The sequence below is a fragment of the Cetorhinus maximus genome, chromosome 20, assembly GCF_964194155.1.
Source record: "Cetorhinus maximus chromosome 20, sCetMax3.hap1.1, whole genome shotgun sequence".
NCBI classification, from domain to species: domain Eukaryota; kingdom Metazoa; phylum Chordata; class Chondrichthyes; order Lamniformes; family Cetorhinidae; genus Cetorhinus; species Cetorhinus maximus.
This window is the reverse complement of record NC_135898.1, coordinates 33225876-33251013: the sequence shown is the minus strand read 5'-3', so window position 1 is coordinate 33251013 and position 25138 is coordinate 33225876. Positions and strand designations below refer to the sequence as shown.

The 25138-nt window shown below is 46.2% G+C and overlaps 1 protein-coding gene across 1 annotated transcript in view; it reads right to left on the bottom strand.

The window, feature by feature from the left end:
• Positions 1 to 25138, bottom strand: part of LOC144695011 (catenin alpha-3-like) — a 1693436-nt gene that overhangs the window by 255167 nt on the left and 1413131 nt on the right. Inside the window, exon 13 of the mRNA XM_078565866.1 lies at positions 16519 to 16670. Coding sequence (XP_078421992.1) covers positions 16519 to 16670 — 152 coding nt within the window. The remainder of the gene's footprint in view (positions 1 to 16518; positions 16671 to 25138) is intronic.

Here is a 25138-nt window from a genome sequence, read left to right as displayed (position 1 = left end):
TGGTCCCTTAATAATGGGAAATATGGAAATGGGAGAGACTTTGAATGAGTACTTTGTATCTACCTTCATGCTTTAAGACACAGAATCTCAAGAATAGTAGTAAATCAAGAGGAGAAGGGTGGAAGAACTTGGACCAATCACTATCACTTGGGAAAATGTAGTACAAAATTAACGGGGCTAAAGGATGACAAATCTCCCAGATCAGATGGCCTGCATCCTAGGGTCTTAAAAGAAGAGGCTACAGAGATAGCAGATGCATTGGTTATAATCTTACAAAATTCCTTAGATTCTGGAAAGATCCCAACTGATGGTAAAACTATAAAATGCAATGTTCCTGTTTAAGAAATGAGTGAGACCAGAAAGAAGGAATCTATAGGCCACTTAGTCTAACATCTGTCAAAGTGAAAATGCTAGAAACCATTATTAAGGAAGTAGTAGCAGGACATTTCATCAGAATACAATCAAGCAGAGTTAGCATGGCTTTATGAATGGGAAATTGTGTTTAAAAAATTTATCATAGCTCTCTGAGGATGTAACAAGCAGGGTGGTTAAAGGGGAAGCAGTAGAGGTAATGTATTTAGATTTCCAAAAAGGCATTTGATAAAGTGTCCCATAAAAAGTTACTATACAAAATAAGAACTTACAGGGCAGAATTTTGAGGTTGTCAAGTGGGCATGTCCAGCGGGCCCAGGAGCGGCCAGGAAATGGGCCTCCAACCACGATTTCATGCTGACAGGCCAATTAAGGTTCGTCCAGCATGAAACGCGGCTCCGCACTGGCTGGGAAGGGGTGGGTGGGGGCAGGGGCCTGACAGCGGTCGGGTCCAATTGCAACCTGGCGGCTGGAACAAAAGCGGCCCAGGCAGCCGCTGGAAGGCTGCCATGGAAGGGCGTGTGTTCAGTGTTCCCAATGGAGTTGAGTGCGATTGGACATGTCAGGTGGGAGAGCAGATCGGGTGGGCACTCACCCCCCACTTTTCCAACGAGTGCCTCGCCATCCTCCTGGAGGCAGTAGCTGCCAGGAGGGACACCCTTGTCCCCAGAGATGGGAGGAGGAGGCCACCGCACCTCACCAAGAGGGCATGGGAGGAGGTGGCAGTGCTGTTTAGCAGCCATGATGTGGTGCGGCGCACATGGGTCCAGTGCCAGAAACACTACAATGACCTGCTGCGCACAGGAAGGGTGAATATCGTGTTGGCATGGGTCAGCGTGCAGAAGTGTTAAGGTGTGGCCATCTCCTCGTGGAGCTCAGGGATGCTAGAGTCTGAGTGCCAACTGTCAATCATGCCAGAGCTGGCCAAGGGGGTGAGCCCTGGCTGCTTGGACTGAGTGCCTTGCAGCTCGAGGGCCACGACTTGGATGTGCTCTTCAAGCTGTTCCTCAGGTGGGGTTGGCCAGGCTGCAATGGAGCTGCAAGTAGAGAGGACTAATCAATGCTCCTCTGTTCTTTAGGGGAGAAGACAAGTCATAACCAGGCAAAGAGGCCATGTACAGGCGGAGGCTCACCCTATCTCGTGCTGCTCAGCAGGTTCGAGCAAGATGCCCTGAAGTTCGAGAGCCAGCAAGGTCCCCATGCAACCGGGCATGAAGAGTTGGGGTTGCCAGACGAAGGTGAGAGTTTTGGATTGTGCAACATTCTAGTTTAGTGTCTTCACTGATGTCAGCCTTGAACCTGGAGACCCACTGCAAGACGATGGCACCATGATGCAGATCTCCATTGTCTCACCAGGGTGCCTGGTGTGCACAGTGACAGTGTGATGACTTTAACTAATGACATGTCCTTGTTCTCTCTTTTTAGGTTCTTTTTAGGTGTGCGCTCTGCGGGCCCTGAAGGGCCACCCCTAACACCGGAGGACAACTGGGCTTCATTTGCACCTGTGTCACACCCACTCTCTGAAGCAGGCACCAGCGCAGATACCAGCACCTTGGTGGGCTTTAGATTGGCGGCAAATATCTCAGTGCACATTGGTGAGGGCGCTTCACACTTGCTTGAGGTGCAGGCGGAGGCAGAGAATGCCCAGGGCGACGGCAGTCGAAGGACTGCTGGGGACCAGGGCGATGCTCAGTGAAAGGCAGATGATGAGCCTTTGGAGTCATCCATTAGGCAGCAGATGCTGGATGTCCAGCGGGATGTGCGGGAGGATCTGGCAGAGATCCATGAGGGTATGCGTGCTATGGTCTCCATTATGGAGGAGTCCATGCGAAGCATTGGCACTGCACTGACCCTCATGGCCAAGCGCACTGCTTCCTCCATGGAGAGAGTGGCGACTCCCATGGAGAGGCAGCTCCAGGAACAGAATCAAGGGTCCTGGGGCTGCACTCGGACCTGCAAACCCTCACACAGACACTGACCTCAGGTGGTCAGTGCCGGTGTGGGAGATGGATTGGGCATCCAGTATCCTAGCTAGGTGCCCCCATCAATGGCGAGCAGGGAGGTCCAGAGTGACCTAATGTTGGCACACGAGCTGCTTGTTGTCTATGTGGGCTCCTCTCAGGGCGCTCTGGATGATGGCAGCAGCTCCTCTGTCCCTCTGCCAGTGACCATGGCATTTGATGAGGCTGTGCCGACTTGGGAGATACCAGCCATGGAACTGGTCGCTCTCTCCCAGGCGGGGCCAGCACAGGCTCCACTGGCCAGAGGACGACCGCCAAGGTCACCAAGGCCAACAAGACAGCAGAGTCAGCAGGCTGCCTCCAATGCCGGTGCCAGCAAGAGTGGAGGGGGTGGGGTTTACCAAGACGTAGCACTCACAAGCGTAAGTTAAAGGCACCATGAGCACAAGAGGGATAGGTCACAGGTGATTTAATGTTCATTTATGTTTACTTTATCTGTATTGATCTGGGATTGAAGACCAGAAAAATTTATGTAAATAGTCTGGAATTATCAAAATTAGATCAAGTTTGTTTTTGTTGTCATGGCCTGAGTATGCTTCATCTTTTTATCTTATTGGTGTGGGGTACACCAGTATGTAATGCTGGACGTAGGCGGCCCTGAACTTTATTGCACAGGCACTGAGTGGACTTTGTATTCAAATGAAAGGGTCCTTTTAAACATCCGGGGTGGAGGTGGCAGCCCTGGCATGGGGTGGAAGCAGATCTTTAGCAGCCTAGCTGAAGGAGCGTTGGATCAAGGCATCCCTGGTGTCCCTGCCTCCTTGCATGTTAACGAGATCTGGCTCCATGCCCTCAGCATTCTCCTCACCGTTCTCCTCTTCTGACTCACTACTGGATCCATCCTCTGTGGCTGTGGAGCTGCATCAAGATCCTCTTCCTCCAGTGGGTCCCCCCCTTGCCAGTGGCAGATTGTGGAGAGTGCAGCATGCAACCACTATCAGTAACATCCACTCTGGGGGATATTGTAGCGCTCTCTCTGAACAGTCCAGGCATCAGAAGCGCATCTTCAGAAGACCAATGGTCTTCATTACCACCGCTCTTGTGGAGGCATGGCTCGTATAGTAACGTTTCTCTGCCTCTGTTCTTGAGTGGCAGAGAGGCGTCATAAGCCTCTTCAATGGATAACCCTTGTCACCCAGCAGCCATCCATCCAGTCGGGCTGGAGCACTGAAGAGTCTCGACGCCTGGGAGTGTCTCAGGATATACGCATTGTGGGAGCTGCCTGGGTACCTTGCACAGACTTGCAAAATCTGCATCCTGTAGTCACACACTATCTGCACGTTCATGGGGTGGAATCCCTTCCTGTTGATGAAGGCACCCGGCTCACCCGCTGGCGCATGTGTGCAGTCAATTACACCCTGCATGTGGGGGAACACAGCAATCGCTGCAAAGCCTCTGGCTCGCTCAGTGTGGCTGGCGTCATCCGTAAGGTAATGAATAAAGGTCAGTACCCGCCTGAACAGAGCTTCTGTAGCCAGCTTGATGCAACTATAGACAGCTAATTGGGAGACTCCACACAGATCCCCCACTGAACCCTGGAAAGAGCCAGAGGCATAGGAGCTGAGGGCCGCTGTGACCTTCAGAGCCACTGGCATGGGGTGTCCACCCACACAGTCAGAGCTGATCTCAGGCCCAATCATCTGATAAATGGAGATCACAGTCTCCCTGGAGAAGCGGAGCCTCCTTCGGCATTGCACCTTGGACATATTGAGGTAGCTGCATCGCCGCCTGTAAACCCTGGCAGCAGGATAGTGGTGTCTTCTGTGGCCCCTTCCACCTTGGACTACCTGCTGGCCCTGCGCCCCTTGTGCCTGTGCCTCTCCTCCCACAGATCCCTCCCCGGAAGCTAGCCTCCTCTTCCTTTGCCTCTCTCTTCCTCCTCAGAGGAGGTGCCACCAGTGGAGACTACAATCCCCATCACCAGGGTAACAGAAGGCTGTCTAATACCTGGAAGGGTTCACAATGTCTGAATCCTCTGGGAGCCTTGCAGATACCAAGGAGTCCTGAAATGAAACTTGGAAATGCTAAGAATGAAGCTCAGAACAGAGAGGAAGCTGCCAAGTACCAGAAAGTCACCAGCAGCAAACTATCTACCAAACTCCTCACTACTCACACTGGCAATACTGCTGACCCTTTTCATCCCACCCTTGGATGAGATTTTTGAAAATGTCGGTTGCCCGTTTTGCCCGTGCGATGAGCGTGAAATCACACAGGCAACGTTAGATCACCGTCAATTGGACTGTTAATGGCCTTAAATGGCCTGTTAATTAATGGTGGGTGCGGTTCCGGCACCCGCGCGTGCCCACACAGCAAATTATTGCCTGAGTGCACGATGACGGCGGGACACTCACCTGATGTCACCATGAACTACTTTGCACCCGATCGGGTCATGCACGCGCCCGCCCGCAGGACGTAAAGTTCTGCCCATGGTGTTGGTGCTAATATATTAACACGGATAGAGGATTGGCTAACCAACAGGAAACAGAGAGTCCGTATAAATGGGTCATTTTCAGATTGGCAAACTGTAACAATATGGGGTGGCACAGGGATCAGTGCTGGGGCCTCAGCTATTTCCAACCTATATTAATGACTTGGGTGAAGGGACATTGTATTGTAGCCAAATTTGTTGATAATGCAAAGATCGGTGGGAAAGCAAGTTGCGAGGAAGATACAAAGTCTGCAAATGGATATAAATAGTGGGAAAAAATTTAGTAGATAGAGTATAATGTGGAAAAATGTGAGGCTTTTCACTTTGGTAGGAAAAAATAGAAAAAGAATATCATTTAAATGGAGAGCGCCTACAGAATATGGGTGTTCTCATAACCATAACTACCAAGTGATGGACAGAGCTAAGTGATTCCACAAACAATGGATCAGATCTTAGCTCTGCAGTCCTGCCACATTCAGCTGCGACTGGAGGTGGACAATTAAACAACTCACTGGAGGAGGAGGCTCCACAAATATCCCCATCTTCAATGGTCAGGGGGCCCAGCACATCAGTGCAAAAGATAAGGCTGAGGCATTTGCAACAATCTTCAGTCAAAAGTGCCGAGTGGGTGACCCACCTCGGCCTCCTCCTGAGGTCCCCAGCATCACAGGTGCCAGTTTTCAGCCAATTACAATCACTCCATGTGTTATCAAGAAATGGCTGAAGGCACTGGATACTGCAAAGACTATGGGCCTTGACAACATTCGAACAATAGTACTGAAGACTAGTGCTCCAGAATTTGCTGCACCCCTAGCCAAGCTGTTCCAGTACAGCTACAACACTTGCATCCACCCGGCAATGTGGAAATTTGCCCAGGTATGTCCTGTACATAAAAAGCAGGACAAATCCAACCCAGCCAATAATCTCCCCATCAGTCTATTCTTGATCATCAGTAAAGTGATAGTAGGGGTCATCAATAGTGCCATCAAGCGGCACTTACTTAATAATAACTTGCTCACTGATGCTCAGTTTGGGTTCCGCCAGGGCCAGTCAGCTCCTGACCTCATTACAGCCTTGGTTCAAGGGTGGACACCAAAAGAGATGAACTCAAGAGGTGAGGTGAGAGTGACTGCCCTTGACATCAAGGCAGCATTTGACCGAGTGTAACATCAGGAAGCCCTAGCAAAACTGGAATCAATGGGAATCAGGGGGAAAACTCTCTGGTGGTTGGAGTCATAGCTAGCATAAAGGAGGATGGTTGTGGTTGTTGGAGGTCAGTCATCTCAGTCCCAGGACATCACTGCAGGAGTTCCTCAGAGTATTGTCCTCTGCCCAACCATCTTCAGCTGCTTCATCAATGACCTTCCTTCCATCATTAGGTCAGAAGTGGAGATGTTCACTGATGATTGCACAATGCTCAGCACCATTCACAACTCCTCAGATACTGAAGCAGTCCATGTCCAAATGCCTAACCTAGCCATTGCCCCTTTACATTCAATGGCATAACTATCGTTGTATCCCCCACTATCAACATCCTGGGGGTTACCATTTACCAGAAACTGAACTGAACTAGCCATATAAATACTGTGGCTACAAGAGCAGGCCAGAGGCTAGGAATCCTGCGACGAGTAACTCACTTCTTGACTCCCCAAAACCTGTCCACCATCTACAAGGCACAAGTCAGGAGTGCGAAGGAATACTCTCCACTTGCCTGGATGAGTGCAGCTCCCACTAGACTCAAGAAACTCAACACCGTCCAGGACAAAGCAGCCTGCTTGATTAGCATCCTATCCACAAACATTCACACAGTGGCAGCAGTCTGTACCATCTACAAGATGCACTGCAGGAACTCACCAAGGCTCCTTCCAAACCCAGGACCGTTACCATCTAGAAGGACAAAGGCAGCAGACACAAGGGAACACCTCCACATTGAAGTTCCCCTCCAAGCCATTCATTATCCTGACTTGGAAATATATCGCCGTCCCTTCACTGTCAATGGTCAAAATCCTGGAGCTCCATCCCTAACAGCACTATGCTACACCACATGAACTGCAGTGGTTCAAGAAGGCAGCTCACCATCACCTTATCAAGGGGAATTAGGGATGGGCAATAAATACTGGTCTAGCCAGTGACGCCCACATCCCATGAATGAATTTTTAAAAAATGAATTACAAAAAGTTAGCATGCAGTTAAAGCAAGCAATGTGTGCAAGATGTGAGATATGGGTGTGAGGACTGCAGCAATACTAAGTGTGTGAGGGGTGCTGGACAAATGAAAGTGAAACATGTGTCGTGATTGTTGGAGATTGTTGGTTGGTGAGTAGTGGGGGTGTTGTGCTTTGGGCAGCATCTGAGGCTGTTGAGGCAGTGCACAGAATATAGCTTTTGACGATCCATTCATTGACCTTGGCCATTCATATGAGGTCTCTGAATGTCTTGCAACTCTGAATCCAATTACTTGGGGCTTGACTACTGGCATTGACCTCCACAGCTCCCATTGCCTTTTGAGCATATTCCTGAAAAGCCTTGTGCCTTTTTTTTCTTTCAGGTACCCAAGGGGACCAGACAGTGGAAGAACACAAAGAAGAGCGTGGTGATGAAGGCACAACCTTATCACTTGATTTGACACCCACAGTCACCCCGGTCAGACACTATCATTGTAAGTATCATAGAGGATAGATTAGAAACGGAATCTGCATATGTTGCGAGGCCATGATAAAGAATGACACTGATGGATCTGCACCACGAGATGATTGGTGATTGGGAACCCTGCGAGTAAGCCTGTGGTCAATGTCAGGGGGCCTGGGGCAGTCCAGCACTAACTTGCACTGGGATTCACTCAGTGCTTGGAGTGCATCTTTTCCACTGTGGAAGTGGTGGCCAATTCCATCAGCACACTTATGGACCCAACCATGTCACAATGTCTGATGGCTGATGCCTCAGCTTCCATTGTAGCACAAGCGTTGCATCTGAGTGCTGTCATCAAGCTCAGACTGCAGGCGTCATGGCTGCAGATACCAGTGTACAAAGGGCCTTTCAAGGTATCACAGCAGTGCAGCTGATTACTAGGATTGCTGAGGCTCTGCCTTAGGGGAGTGGCAGTGGCTCCGCGGAGAACAAACCTGCAGTCCTGTCTCAGGAAGACAGTATCTATCCCCCCAATGCTGCCCCTCCACCAGTGTCCTTGCTGTTGCCCGGATAATACAATCTGCAGTGGGTCTTCTAGACCCAGAGCTGCTTGAAGGAATCCTGCAAAGCCATCTGCAGTCCCCCCACATTGAAAGTCAGCAGCCTTCCACCAACCATGCTACAGCCAGTGGGGTAGCAGAGTGTAGAACCACTGGGACAGGCAAAGGCACCCACAAGACAGGCACTGAAAGATTAACAACGGTCATTACATTGGTATGCAATATGGTACAATCCCATTTATAAATTTGGTTTGGAACATATATTTTCTGATAGCCCTTACTTTTGTATCGTGGCTAAGCAGACGCTGTAATGGTCAATGTCAGAGCAAAGGTGAGGTTGTTGAATGGGGAATCGGGGTTTGGGTTACTGCTATCACACACAGATGAGTTCTTCATGCACAGACAGGGCAGAAAGAGACTGTCTGGGTTGTCTCCTTCCCCCTGTTCCTTGTCATGTTTCTGCTCCTCAGCTGCTCAATGTACAGCCAGTGTCAAGGACTGTCTCCTCATGGTGACGAGATAATGTAGCATAGAGCAGAGCGCAATGAATCTTGACAATCACTCTGACAGGGAACTGCAGGGCTCCCCCAGAGTGGTCCAGACAGGGGAAGCATTGTTACAGCATACCAATGGTCTGCTCATTCACATTTTGTGTGGCAGCATGGCCCATGTTTATGTGTGTTGCACACTAGAGTCATTGCCTGTGTTGTTAAATGATAGCTGTTGTCACCCAGCATCCATCCTTTGATTTGTAGTTGCCATAGTGGACTGCCACAAAATGAAGGCATCATGACTATAACCAGGATACTGGGCACTCACCTACATGATGACCACATTATATATTCTTGGCTGAGATCCCAAACTTCCATTAGAGTACTGAAACACTTGGGATCAGGGAAAATATTGTTTGATTGACAGCTCTGGCTCTCTAATTTATTCTGTCAACTTCACAATGTCTATTTACACAAGATAAAGAGGTTTCAAGTGCTTGCAGTTTCTGCTATTGATACTCTAATGGGTCTGGATGATTGACACTTTTATTGAGCTGTAGTAAAAGCAAATTTTATGAATGAATTTTAAAGTTTTTTTAAAGCTTTTTTTTAAACACATCCTATTGTCACTATAGGGTTCAATAGTTCTGCACAGAGTTTATAGTGGGTGAAAGGACATGGAAGTGCCATCGCTTGGCATTGAAGGTATGAAGGGCATAGCTTGGCATGGATGCCATGGGTAAGACCTTTTGAACTTTCAAAAAGTTCCCTCATCCAGACTATGGTTCACGAAACCACTTTAAAAGCTGGCTCGACTCTGTGAAAATTGCGGAGGATTAGCTCGTGTCTATCCCTGCAATGGAGCCGGCCAACTCAGGAGTGCAGGGTGTGGGCTCGTGACCCTCTTAAACAGCACTAATGAAAATTGGAAACCCCAGGAATGGGGTCAGGAATTCTGGAATCAGGTCCTGGCCACCATTTTCACACCTCCATGGAGTCTCTCTGACTCCCTGAAAATTCAGCCCAGGGGGAGGTAGGAGGAAGTGTCTGCGAGTTGACGCTCAGCCTCTGCGAGGAAGAGGTCAGTGCGCCAGACAACAACAGCACCACCCTTGTCAACGGGTTTGATGACAATGTCAGGGTTGGACCTGAGAGAATGAAGTGCAGCAAGTTCAGAGAGAGACAGATTAGAGTGGGTGAGAGGAGCAGAGAAATTGAGACGACTAATGTCACGCCGACAGTTCTCAATGAAAAGATCAAGAGAAGGTAAGAATCCAGAGGGAGGGGTCCAGGTGGAGGGAGAATATTGGAGGTGGGTAAAAGGATCCATTGAACGGGGAGAGGACTCCTGCCCAAAGAAGTGAGCACGAGACGAAGGCGGCAGAAGAAGAGTTCAGCATCATGCCGAGCCCGAAATTCATTGAGATTCCTTTTGTCTGTGACATCTTTCGGTTATCTCCACCTATCACTGGCCCTCTATCCAGCTCTTCTTTTCCCACCGCCACCCCCCCCACCCCTTAAACCAGCTTATATTTCACCTTTCTTCTATTTTTACTTAGTTCTGTTGAAGAGTCATTCGGACTTGAAACGTTAACTGTGTCCCTCTCCACAGATGCTGCCAGACCTGCTGAGTTTTTCCAGGTATTTTTGTTTATGTTTTGGATTTCCAGCATCTGCAGTTTTTTGCTTTTATCTTAGTGTTTAATTGACTGCCAATTCTCTTCAAGGAATGCCTACCTTGAAGAAGTTTTGTTCATCTCTCCGTCAGGATTTTCATATCTCTCTTTTGCCTTGTTCACCTTCATTGCTTTCCATTTCTCTCCTCGTGTTTGACAAGGTGTTTACTAAAACCCACTTTCACAACCATATTTCCTTCCTCAGTGACTGTCTCTGTCTCCGACTTACCCCGTGTGGATTTCAACTGAAGTTCCATCACTCATGTTTCGAACCCACCCAGGATTACAGGTATCTCCGGGACATACAACGCTCCTTGGACTGCTGTTCTCGTCGCATTCTGAGATCCACACTCAGTACCATGCATCGCCATATGAACACACTCGACCTCTCCCTCCAGCAGGACCGCCGTACCCTTTTTCAAAGCTGCGCGTGCCCCCAGTTTCATTTTATTCTTCGTCTCATCCAGCGCCTCAACAAGAAACTTTGTCTCTTTCTTTCAGGTGCAAAGGAATGCAAGCTCTAACAACTCATTGACACCAACACCCATCCAGGACCTTCCAACCCTGCCATCCCTCTGTCCCCATCCCGTCTTCCAATCCCAGCCCCGGCCGTGTATTCACTATACCCCCTGACCTTCCCCTCTCCGACGCTGAACGTTCAGTGCTCAGCAAAGGACTTAGTTTCATACCCTTACGCCCTCATCTCAATGAATTTCGGGCTCGGCATGATGCTGAACTCTTCTTCTGCCGCCTTCGTCTCCGTGCTCACTTCTTTGGGCAGGAGTCCTCTCCCCGTTCAATGGATCCTTTTACCAACCTCCAATATTCTCCCTCCACCTGGACCCCTCCCTCTGGATTCTTACCTTCTCTTGATCTTTTCATTGAGACCTGTCGGCGTGACATTAGCCGTCTCAATTTCTCTGCTCCTCTCACCCATTCTAATCTGTCTCTCTCTGAACTTGCTGCACTTCATTCTCTCAGGTCCAACCCTGACATTGTCATCAAACCCGCTGACAAGGGTGGTGCTGTTGTTGTCTGGTGCACTGACCTCTTCCTCGCAGAGGCTGAGCGTCAACTCGCAGACACTTCCTCCTACCTCCCCCTGGACCCATGACCCCACCACTGAACATCAAGCCATTGTTTGCAGGACTGTTACTGACCTCATCTCCTCTGGAGATCTTCCTTCCACAGCTTCCAACCTGATAGTCTCCCAACCTCAGACGGCCCGCATCTACCTCCTACCCAAAATCCACAAACAGGACTGTCCCGGCAGACCGATCGTGTCAGCCTGTTCCTGCCCCTCGGAACTCATTTCTTGCTATCTTGACTCCATTCTCTCTCCCCTTGTCCAGTCTCTTCCCACCTACATCCGTGATTCCTCTGACACTCTACATCATATCAACAATTTCCAGTTCCCTGGCCCCAACCGCCTCCTCTTCACCATGGACGTCCAATCCCTCTACACCTCTATCCCCCGCCAGGATGGTCTGATGGCACTCCGCTTCTTCCTCGAACAGAGGCCCGAACAATCCCCATCCACCACTACTCCCCTCCATCTGGCTGAACTTGTTCTCACACTGAACAATTTCTCCTTAAACTCCTCTCACTTCCTCCAAATAAAAGGTGTGGCTATGGGTACCCGCATGAGCTCCAGCTATGTCTGTCTCTTTACGGGGTTTGTGGAACATTCCTTGTTCCAGTCCTATTCCAGCCCCCTCCCACAATTCTTTCTCCGGTACATCGATGATTACATTGGTGCTGCTTCATGCTCTTGTCTGGACCTGGAAAAATTTATTTATTTTGCTTCCAATTTCCACCCCTCCATCATTTTCACATGGTCCATCTCTGACACTTCCCTTCCCTGCCTTGACCTCTCTGTCTCAATTTCTGGAGATAGACTGTCCACCAATATCCATTACAAGCCTACCGACTCCCACAGCTACCTTGACTACAGCTCCTCACACCCCGCTTCCTGTACGGACTCCATCCCATTCTCTCAGTTCCTTTGCCTCCGTTGCATCTGTTCTGATGATGCCACTTTCAAAAACAGTTCCTCTGACATGTCCTCCTTCTTCCTTAACCGAGGTTTTCCACCCACGGTGGTTGACAGGGCCCTCAACCATGTCCAGCCCATCTCCCGCACGTCTGCCCTCACACCTTCTTCTCCATCCCAGAAACATGATAGGATCCCCCTTGTCTTCACTTATCACCCCACCAGCCTCCGCATTCAAAGGACCATCCTCCACCCTTTCCGCCAACTCCAGCATGATGCCACCATCAAACACATCTTCCCTTCACCCCCCCGGTGGCATTCTGCAGGGATCGTTCCCTCCAGGACACCCTGGTCCACTCCTCCATAACCCCCTACACCTCAACCCCCTCCCACGGCACCTTCCCATGCAACCGCAGAAGGTGCAACACCTGCCCCTTTACTTCCTCTCTCCTCACCGTCCAAGGGCCCAAACACTCCTTTCAAGTGAAGCAGCATTTCACTTGCACTTCCCTCAATTTAGTCTACTGCATTCGTTGCTCCCAATGCGGTTTCCTCTACATTGGAGAGACCAAATGCAGACTGAGCGACCGCTTTGCAGAACACCTTTTGTCTGTCCGCAAGCATGACCCAGACCTCCCTGTCACTTGCCATTTCAACACTCCACCCTGCTCTCATGCCCACATGTCTGTCCTTGGCTTGCTGCATTGTTCCAGTGAAGCTCAACGCAAACTGGAGGAACAGCACCTCATCTTCCGACTAGGCACTTTACAGCCTTCCAGACTGAATATTAAGTTCAACAATTTTGGATCATGAACTTTCTCCTCTATCCCCACCCCTTTCCAATTTTCCCCCTCCTTTTTGTTTTTTCCAATAATTGATATAGATTTTTCTTTTCCCACCTACTTCCATTATTTTTAAGTGTATTTCCATCCATTGTTTCATCTCTACCTTTTAGCCTATTTCGATCCCTTCCCCCCACCCCACCCCCACTAGGGCTATCTGTACCTTGCTCATCCTGCTTTCTACCCTTAATTAGCACATTCCTTTAGACAATATCACCACCTTCAACACCTCTTTGCCCTTTTGTCTGTGACATCTTTTGGTTATCTCCACCTATCACTGGCCCTCTATCCAGCTCTTCTTGTCCCACCAACCCCCCCCTCCCCCCCCACAACCAGCTTATATTTCCCCTCTCTTCTATTTTTACTTAGTTCTGTTGAAGGGTCATTCGGACTAGAAACGTTAACTGTGCTCCTCTCCACCGATGCTGCCAGACTTGCTGAGTTTTTCCTGGTATTTTTATTTTTGTTTTGGATTTCCAGCATCCGCAGTTTTTTGCTTTTATCTTAAGAGTCAACCATGTAGTTTGGGACTAGAGCCACAGGTAGGCATGACCAGGTAGGTGTGACAGGTATGGACTCCAGGAAGGATGTTGGTGAACCAGTTGGATTTTTACAACAACCAGGCTGTTTAATTGTAATTACTAAAATGACCAGAATTACACAATTCATAGATTCAGAGGATCATATCAGCACATATAGTGGCCACTCAGCCAGTCCTGCATGTGCCAGCTCTTTGAAAGAGGTAGCCAATAAGTCCCACTCCACTGCTCTTTCCCCATAGCCCTCTTGGTTTTACTTGACATCTAGAATTTGAACTTGTAACCTTTGGGCCAGTACTTCAGTACTACAGCCCCAACACTGTCATATCCTCTAGTACATTGAACTTCATCATTGGAAACAAGGTGCTCCCACAGTGCTGCTGGAATTGACATTGCGATCCTCAACTTAACCCTTGCTGCCCTGCTTCTGTACTCACCTTTATTTGTTGCTGATGTTGTCAGAACTCATTTGCTTGTTTACCTAAAGCCTTTGCCGTGGATGGCAGCAGATTTTCTAAATGTCGCCGTGAGCTGCTTTAAACTATCCTGAATTGACAGTTTTCATAACAATCTCCTCAACAAAGCCAATAACTAATTAATCAGCTGGTTCTCCTCCCCTTTGCTTAATAGAAACGCTCAGCAAACAGATATCCCTCAAATAATTTGCCAGTTCAGAAAGTGTTTTCTCCTTCTCTTTGTTTCATTGGGACAGTCAAGTTTCTTGTTGAACTATAAGTTTGATTACTTTTTGTTTATTTACTTTTTCATGGGATGTGGGCATCACTGGCAAGGCCAGCATTTGTTGCCCATCCCTAATTGCCCTTGAACCAAGTGCTAGGCCATTTCAGAGCCAGCCACATTGCCTGGTCTAGAGCCACATGTAGGGCAGATCAGGTAAGGATGGCAGAATTCCTTCAATGGAATTTTAATGACAATAAATGATAGCTTCATGGTCACCATTACTGAAACTATTTCATATTCCAGATTTTTCTTAATTACTAATTTAATTCAAATTCCACCAGCTACTACAATGGGATTTGAACCCAGGTTCCATGGGCATTAATCTGGATTACTAGCCCAGTGACATTACCACTATGCCACCATCTCTCCTGTTACAACAGCTAAGAGAATAGAAGATTCCTTAGCAACATCTGTGATGTCATTTGCCACAAATAGGCTCAGTCTTTTGATGTGCTTTTTCCTGTCAGAGCTTGATGAAAATTTTGCACTCTTCACATACTTTGCCTACAGGATCAGTTCCCTTGATATAGAAGATTGTGGGGGTAGAGGTCTTTGGAATGTTGAAAAGGATATGATAAGATAGAAACCATTTCCTCTTGATGGGGAAATCAGTGACAAGGGGACATATTCTTCAAACTAGAGCTAGGATATTCAGGAGCAAAAACAAGACAAAGATGGTTCATCTTTGGTTCAGACAAAGGGGTAGCAGAAGTCTGGAATTCTCACCCCCAAAAGGGTTTGGATCATGGGATAACTAAAGCTTTGAAAACTAAGGTGGATATTTATTCTTTAAGTTAGGGATATCGAGAATTTGGAGCTTAGACAGGTGAATGCCTCAGCTCATCTGCTGCTGAAACCCTCATTGGTGGCTTTGTTGCCTCAAGACTTGACTATTCTCACACTCTCCATGACCACCACATTCTAGTCTACTCTGAGCTTATCCTAAACTCTGCGTTCCAGTTCTTAAATCACACCAAATCCCATTCACCTGTGTGCTTTCTGACCTACATTGGCTTCCAGTCTGCAACACCTCAGAACTCAGAATTCTCATCCTTGTTTTCATCCCTATCTCTGTAATCCTCAGCCCCACAACTCTCCAAGATATCTGTACTCCTCCAATTCCGATCTCTTGCACACCCCCTATTTTAATGCTCCACCAATAGCTGCCTGGGCCCTGAATTTCCCAACCTACACCTCTGTGCTTTTCCACCTCTCTCTTCTCCTTGGAGTCACCTAATTCTTTGAGTAGTATTGTCCTAATATTTCATTATGTGACTCAGTGTAAAATTCTGTTTGTCAATTGCTCCTGTGAAGGGCCTTGGGATGTTTTACTAGATTAATGGTGCTGTATAAAAGTGAGTTGCTGTTGTTTTAAATGGAATTGACAGTTAATTGAAGGTGATGACAGAAAGGATGCATTTTGGGCCTTTTCATTCCCTTGTGGTGCATGGGTATCTGGCTGGCTAGTGATACATTGGATGAGACCCTGTGACAGATTGTTAGGGAAGGCTCTGTAAAAACGGTTGCTGCATGTCCTTGAAATCCTATGAACAGCTAAGATCACATACCAGCATTACCAACCCTCCAGGACATGGCTGTGAGTAACCCAGGAGGGTTATCTTGGGAACATGAAATAGAGTTTTTTTTCATTTTCATTGAATATTTCGATTTATTCATCATAAAAATGTTTGAGATGGGAAAAAACATGGTTTCACTAACAGCTGAGATTAATCCAGCAAAGAGTTAACTAGCATGGGAAGATACTATTGATTGTGTATTACTTGTGTTTAATTGTATGCAGGTGATGGGCAATAACTGGGGGATTCACTTCTATCCGTACAAATAGAGACAGACTAAAACTGTGGTTGTTGTGTTAGGTGGTGTGTGCTTGTGATGTGGAGCTCTAAATAAATGTGAATAAAAGTGTGCAAAGAATGGCTCCAGTTCTAGCTTTCTGGAATATAACAGGCAGCGCAGTCAAGTTTGGGCCAATGACAGGAGAGTGGGGGTAAGGTTGTTTGAGGCATGAGGTCATGTGATGCAACCTTGAGGAATACGTCCAAACAGAGTTGGCAACCTACTTCCCACTTGTAAATTGAAGAAGAGAAATTTCCAACACTCTCCTCCGTCCCTCATCCTGCCAGCCTCAGAATGCTGTGCCTCGTGGAGAAATCAAACACCATCCTCCTGAAAACACCCCACGTAATGAGGAGCAGGAAAACACTCACCCTGATCATCAGAACAGCACATCGAGTGTCGTGGACAGCATCATAAACCTTCCTGGAAGCCTCCACAAACTCAGTGTCATCAAACTGGTGTGGCGAGTCAATGTTGAGTTTCTCCAGAGCAATATTCATTTGTGTGCTGAACTGTACAACAGCTAGGGAAAGAAGATAAAATGAAAGCTTCAATTCCTGTACAGTGGACCCTGGAGCAGTCTGTACTCCCGCCATGCTAAACACATTTATCTAAACGGTTTGTCAATTATGTGACTATGTCTGTTTATTTTGTGACCCTGTTTACAAAATGCAGTATGGTGCCTCACCTGCAGAGATTCTCGCTGACATATTCCAAACATCTGTCCTGTGAGATATATGTAGGCAAAATGTCAGCTTTCTCTTCATAAAACTCATCTGCAGCTACATACAGAGAAATCTCCCTCTTCCTGCCCCTGTAACAGCTCCAGAAGACATTGATTGTGGAGCAGTAGCACATCACCTCCAGGGTATTCCAGTCACAAGTGAGAACAGAAATCAGAGCAGCATATCCAGCAACATTGAAATAACTAAGGTCAGCCATTATCATATAACAGCTCAGAGGCTAAGAATCCTGTGGCGAGTAACTCACCTCCTGACTCCCCAAAGCCTGTCCACCATCTACAAGGCAAAAGTCAGGAGTGTGACGGAATACTCTCCACTTGCCTCTACTCTCCTGGATGAGTGCAGTTCCAACAGCACTCAAGAAGCTCAAACCATCCAGGACAAAGAAATTCATTTGATCAGCACCCCATCTACCACCTTAAACATTCACTCTCTCCACCACAGTGTGTGCCATCTACAAGATGCACTGCAGCAATCACCAAGGCTCCTTTGAAAGATCCCAAAGCCTCAGGCACCACTATCTAGGAGAACAAAGGAAACATGTGTATGAGAACACCACCATATACAAGTTCCCTTTCAAGACACACACCATCCTGACTTGGAAGGATGCCTGGATTCTCATCCTTGAGGTGGGTAGTGGGAGTCAGGAAAATTCCCTGCTCAGCCCACCCACCTTGGGAATCAGTGCTCCAAAGGTGGGATTTTCATTGCAGGGGTTGGGGGCAGGTGCTGGCTGGAGTCAGGTGAGAAGACCCGGGAAAGAGTTTGGAGGCTGTCGGGTGTGGAGGCAGGCTGTTTAAAGGCCTGCCTTGGTGCTCAAGGACTTAGTTGCAGTTATAAAAAAAATGAAATCCCTCCACTCCTCACCCCTCGAACCCCTTCACCTCCCAAACGTTCCCCATGATCTACCCATGCCACTTCATGCCCCCACTCGCCCACTACAGCCACTCATACCTCCAATGCCCTTCCACCCACCCTCCATGGCTCCTCATACCTCCACTGCCAAGCTCTGCCCTTCTATCCACCCTGTATGGCCACTCATGCCCTCATGCTGAGTTCTGCCCTTCCACCCAACCCCATGGTCCCTCATGCTGCTTATGCCAAGCTATGACACTTCCATACCCATTGACCAACTATACACTGTATAGAACCAATGAACCCTATAGTGACAATGGGACGTGTTAAAAATTTTTTTTAAAATAATTCATTCATAACTTTCTACTATGTTAAAAAAAGTCCTTTCTCTTAGAAAGCAATAAAAGTCTCAATCATCCAGACCCATCAATAACAAAAACTACAAACCCTTGAAACTACTTAACCTTGTATAAATAAACTTATTGAAATTGACAGCAGAGATCAGAGAGCCTGAGTTGTCAATCAAGCCATATTTTGTCTAGGGCACAGCTGTTTCAACAATGGTTGTCTGGGCTCAGCCAAACCTCACTAATTTTGGACCCCTGTAGTCCATGTAGCATAGGTGCTGTTAGGTAGAGAGTTTCAGGATTTTGACCTGATGATGATTAAAGATTAAAAAATTATGACAGGGAATACATGATAGAGAGATCATGTGGTGCAGTGGGTAGTGTTCCTTCCTCTGAGCTGGAAGCTCTGGGTTCGAGTCCCAACCCAGGACTTTATGGTCAGGGAAGGTGTGCTCATGACACAGCCCAAACAGTTTGTTTATCGACCTGCAAACCATTTCAATGTGCCTTAGGCAGGTGGTAAGAGCGGAAGAATCTCTTGGTCGGCCATGCTTGATCATCATCATGCTTGGTGCAGTGTTGCCCCTCAAGCTGTAGCCTCCGGCGACAGGTTGGTGACCTGTTCCAGGGTTAATTAGCCAGGGAAACAGACGTAAGCATGTACATGCGTTACTAGATGCAGGAAGCTTCTAAACGATAATGCATACCCCAAAACAGCAAACTTCAATCTTCTCCCAACTCTTAGGCCCGGGAATTGGATAGTACTCAGGACATGATCTGGGTGCAGCACCTATACTATTGACGGCTGGAACATGACAAAATGCCATGACACTGCCCTGATGAGGATAGTACCAGCTAATGTGTGATCTGGTCGGTGGGGGGGGTGGGAGGGTGGGGTGGTGGGGCGGACAGTGCAGTGTTGTGAGGCAATTGAGGACAGTGGAGTGAGCAGTGACCAAGTAACAGTTTTTGGTTTTAACATGAGGTCAGGAGGAGCACTCCTGGTCGGTAGAGTAAAAGATTTCTAATCTTCCCCTATGGGTGGCAGCCCCCAGTGGTCCTTTAAGACTCTCTGGTTTGGCTGCTGCATGCCTGATATAAAGAATCAAAGCTGTAGTCAAGTGTCAACAGATTTTACAATGGGCCTAAATCAGGCCAGTTTCAGGCAGGTTTCATGGGCGACTACAGGACAGCCTAACCCCTATGTCAGGTGAAGCTGGTCACACAAAGAACAGGCACTTGCTGATCAGATTGCTATCTAGAGCATGCTGGTGGGAATAAAGCTTCACATTATGGGAGTGCATATCAGGATTATAGCTGCAGAGGTCATTGCCCCTGATCTAAGGCTGCATGATTTATCAAACAATACTTCCAAAGAATGGAAAATAATACCAACGCTCAGCCCTGTATCTAAAATGCTGCTGTGAGCTCCCATCACACAGAGCTTTCAAATATAGCTGATAAAACACTCTCAACATCATGCAACATGAACTTGAGTTTATGTTACAGCGTCAGGAACACCATTTGTAGTGCTGCTAATTTTATTTGCTGCTAAAAGGCCCTCATGTCCACCTTATAAACCTGCCTCTGCAATGCGAGTAGGCTAATGTAAGGGATGCAGCAAAACAGGCTGACAGCTTTTGTGATTATTGTCTACATTGGCCTTGATGAGAGGGAAGGGTAAAGAAGCAGGCCTCAGGTCTCACTTATCAGGGTTTTGTGGAACTGTCAATACATTCACCACTGATTCCTTGATTAATATTTCTTGCCAGTTCAATCCACATTAACCTTTGCATGTAGTTTTCTGTAAGCAGGTTTAAATACTCACTTTCCTGTTACATTCAAAGCTAGTCTTCTCTAACATAAAGCAGACGTCATAAATATCAGGGTTCCACCACAGAACAACTTACAAAGGAATACTTGTACACAATCTATTTTAATTGTTACACTTTGACTACAAATTTACACATTTTTACTAATTTAAAATAACACGCTGTGCAGGCTGCCTGTCTGTGTGGCATTTACTTCCTGGAACACTTTCCTGTCATGCTAATTCCACCTCCTGTCTTTCACACATGAACTTATCATTTTATGATGCCTCTGATTAACTCCCACCAGCTTTGCCTCCAAGGTCGCTGACACTGTTCTCCGCAGTGCTATCTAACCGAGTCTCTGAAAACCAAGTCTCTCCCCTGACCCACTCCCCACCATTCTCTTGTGATTTTTGTCCTAAGTGCTCTTGCCTTTTCCCATCCTGTGACTCTTTCGTCCCATATAAATAGCTCCAGACTCCCCTGCAGCACCATTTGAGTCCATGTCCATGTACCCTCTTCCCCAACATTCCCAGAAACAGCCTTCCTGCACACTCTTTCCAAACATACGAACATATGAACATACGAAATAGGAGAAGAAGTAGGCCATTTGGCCTCTCGAGCCTGCTCCACCATTCAATAAGATCATGGCTGATCTTCTTGTGTTTCGATTTCCACATTCCCATCTAATAACCTGATAATCTTTGATCCCCTCACCTAACAAGAATCTATCTACTTCTGCCTTAAAAATATTCAATGACCCCACCTCCACCGCCTTCTGAGGCAGAGAGTTCCAAAGTCACACAGCCCTCTGAGAGAAAAAAATTCTCCTCATCTCTGTCCTCAAAGGTTGACCCCTAATTTTAAAACAGTGCCCCCTAATTCTGGACTCACCCACAAGAGGAAACATCCTTTTGACGTCCACCTTGTTAAGGCCGTTCAGGATCTTATATACTCAATGAAGTCACCCCTCACTCTTCAAAACTCCAGTGGAAACAAGCCCAACCTGTCCAACCTTGCCTCATAAGATAACCCACTCATTCCAGGTATCAATCTAGTAAATCTCCTTTGAATCACCTCCAACACATTTACATCCTTCCTTAAATAAGGAGACCAAAACTGTACACAGTATTTGAGATGTATTCTCACCAATGCCCTGTATAACTGAAGCACAACATCCTTACTTTTATGTTCAATTCCCTTCATAATAAAGAATAGCACTCCATTAGCCTTTTTGATTACTTACTGTACCTGCATACTAACATTTTGTGACTCATGCATGAGAACACTTAGATCCCTCTGCATCTCGGAATTCTGCAGCCCTTCTCCATTTAAGTTTTACTTTTTCATTCTTCCTGCCAAAGTGAACAACTTCACATTTTCCCACATTATGCTCCATCTGCCAGATTTTTGCCCACTCACTCAACTTATATATATCTGTCTGCAAACTCCTTATGTCTTCTTCACAACATATTTTCCTACTTATCTTTGTATCATCTGAAAATTAAGTTGCCATGCCTTCATTCCCCTCATCAAAGTCATTGATATAAATTATAAAAAGTTGAGGCCTCATCATGGACCCTTGCGGGACTCCACTCGTCACATCCTGCCAATCAGAAAAAGACACATTTATTCATATTCTCTGTTATCTACCAGCCAGCCAATCTGCTATCCAGGCTAATATGTTACCCCCTACACCAAGAGCTTTTATTTAATAACCTTTGATGTGGCACCTTATCAAATGCATTCTGGAAATCCAAGTGCACAATGTTTACAGTCTCCCCTCTATCCACAGTGCATGTTACTCCTTCAAAGAACTCCAATAAATAGGTTAAAAATGATTTCCCTTTCATAAAACCATGCTGACTCATCCCGATTACCCTAAACTTTTCTAAGTGCCCAGCTATAACCTCCTTAATGACTGATTCTAACACCTTCCCCACGACAGACGTCAAGCTAATTGGCCTATAGTTTCCTGTTTTCTGCCTCCCTTCCTTCTTGAAAAGAGGGGTTATATTTGCTACTTTCCAGTCTGATGGAACCTTTCCAAAATCTAGGGAATTTTGGAAAATTAACGCCAACGCATCTACTACATCATTAGCCACATTTTTTAAGACCCTGGGTGCTTCTGGACCCAGAGACTTGTCAGGCTGCAGCTCCATCAGTTTGTTCAGTACTACTTCCCTAGTGATTGCAATTTTACCAAATTCCTCTCTCCCCTCCATCTCCTGATATAAAGCTATTACTGGAATGTTTTTTATATCCTCTATAATGAAGACAGAAGTAAAGTATTTGTCATTTCATCCGCCATTTCCTTATTATATACTATTAAATTCCCCATTCTCACTCTCTAGAGGGCCAACACTCAATTTACCTACTCTTTTCCTGTTTAAATACTTGTACAAACTTATGCTATCCATTATTACATTTCTCGCTAGCTTCCTGTCATGCTAATTTCTTTCTTCTGATTAACCTTTTAGTCATTCTCTGCCGTTCTTTATATTCTGACCTATCATCTGACATGCCATTCATCTTTGTGCAGTTATACTTAAGTTTGATGCTTTGCCTAACTTCATTAGTTAACCATGGATGGTGGGTCCTCCCTTTAGAATTTTTCTCAATAGTAGGAATATACTTATTCTGAATATTCCAAAATTTCCCCTTAAATGTCTGCCACTGCTCCTCTATTGATCTATCCTTTAGCCAAGTTTCCCAGTTCACTTCAGCTAGCTAAGCTTTCATGCCCACGTAGTCGCCCTTATTTAAGTTTAATATAATAGTCTTAGACCCTTAACATCTACCACACTTCTTCCAAATCCGGTCACGCAATTTACCAGTAATTCTAGAGCCGACACTTACACCTTCAGAACTCCCCCTCCCAATACTCCCACCCTCAGGACTACATTACCATCATGGTCAAATCTTGACATCTCTCTCCCACTAGTTACAAATTCCCAATACAACACGTCATAGGCAAATTTGAAAATGACAGACAGGGAAAGACTGTAGGTTCATGGTTCAATTGTTAGAACATAAGAAATAAGAACAGGAGTAGACCACTTGGCCCCTTGAGACTGCTCTGCCATTCAATAAGATCATGGATGTGTTTCGATTTCCACATCCCCACCTAACCCCAAAAACCTTTCATTCCCTGCAAAAAACTGCGGATGCTGGAAATCCAAAACAAAAACAAAAATACCTGGAAAAACTCAGCAGGTCTGGCAGCATCTGCGGAGAGGAGCACAGTTAACATTTCGAGTCCGAATGACCCTTCAACAGAACTAAGTAAAAATAGAAGTGAGGTGAAATATAAGCTGGTTTAAGGGGTGGGGGGGCGGGGGGGGAGGAGGCTGGTGGGACAAGTAGAGCTGGATAAAGGGCCAGTGATAGATGGAGAAAACAAAAAGATGTCACAGACAAAAGGACAAAGAGGTGTTGAAGGTGGTGATATTATCTAAGGAATGTGCCAATTAAGGGTAGAAAGCAGGACAAGCAAGGTACAGATAGCCCTAGTGGTGGGGGGGGGGGGGGGTGGGTTGAAGGAATCAAAAAAGGCTAAAAGGTAGAGATAAAACAATGGATGGAAATACATTTAAAAATAATGGAAGTAGGTGGGAAAAGAAAAATCTACATAAATTATTGGAAAAAAAGTGGGGGGGGAGGGAATCGGAAAGGGGGTGGGGATGGAGGAGAGAGTTTATGATCTAAAATTGTTGAACTCAATATTCCGTCCGGAAGGCTGTAAATTGCCTAGTCGGAAGATGAGGTGCTGGTCCTCCAGTGAAGCTCAACAGCTTCCCCACAACAGAAGTCAATCTAAATGGCCTATAGTTTCCTGTTTTCTGCCTCCCTCCCTTCTTGAATAGAGGGGTTATATTTGCTACTTTCCAGTCTGATGGAACCTTTCCAGAATCTAGAGAACTTTGGAAAATTAACACTAGTGCATCAACTACCTCATTAGCCACCTTTTTTCAGACCCTAGGATGTAATCCATGGACCTGGAGACTTGCCAGCCCGCAGCTCCATCAATTTGCTCAGTACTGTTTCCCTAGTGCTTTCAATTTCACCAAGTTCCTCTCTCCCTTTCACCTCCTGATTTGCACCTATTACTGGAATGTTTTTTGTATCCTCCACAGTGAACACAGTAGCAAAATATTTGTTCACTTCTTCTGCCATTTCCTTATTATATACTATTAACTCCTCACTGTTACTCTCTAGAGGACCAATACTCACTTTACTTACTCTTTTCCTTTTTAAATACCTGTAGAAACTCTTGCTATCTGTTTTTACATTTCTAGCTAGCTTCCTCTCAGACGCTAATTTCTTTCTACTGGTTAACCTTTTAGTTATTCTCTTTCATTCTTTATAGTCTGATCAATCATTTGTCCTGCCACTCATCTTTGCAGAGTTGTATGCTTTTTCCTTAAGCTTGATGCTTTCCTTAACTTTTTTAGTTAACCACGGATGATGGGTCCTCCCCTTAGAATTTTTCTTTATAATAGGAATGTAATTATTCTGAATACTCTGAAATATCCTCTTAAATGTCTGCCAATGCTTCTCTATTGATCTATCCTCTAGCCTAGTATCCCAGTTCACTTCAGCTAGCTCAGCTTTCATCCCCATAGTTCACTTTATTTAAGTTTAAGATTCTAGTCTTAGACCCACTCTTCTATCTTTCATTCTGGATGTAAAATTCAATCATGTTGTGGTCACTGCTACCTAGGGGTGCCTTTACTCTGAGGTCATTAATTAATCCTGTCATGTTATACAATACCAAGTCTAATATAACCTGCTCTCTGGTTGGTTCCAGAACATGCTGCTCTAAGAAACTATCTCAAAAGCACTCTGAGAACTCCTTATCCAGTCTGATGGAACCTTTCCAGAATCTAGAGAACTTTGGAAAATTAACACCAGTGCATTGACTACCTCATTAGCCAACTCTTTTCAGACCCTAGGATGTAATCCATGGACCTAGAGACTTGCCAGCCCGCAGCTCCATCAATTTGCTCAGTACTGTTTCCCTAGTGATCTCAATTTCACCAAGTTCCTCTCTCCCTTTCACCTCCTGGCTATTACTGCCAGTCTGATTTTTCCAGTTTATATATAGATTAAAATCACCCATGATTATTGCCATCTCTTTATACAAACACACAATATTTTCTCTTGAATACTTTGTCCTACATTGTGGCTACTGTTAGAGGGCCTGTAGGCCAGTCCCACGAATGACATTTTTTC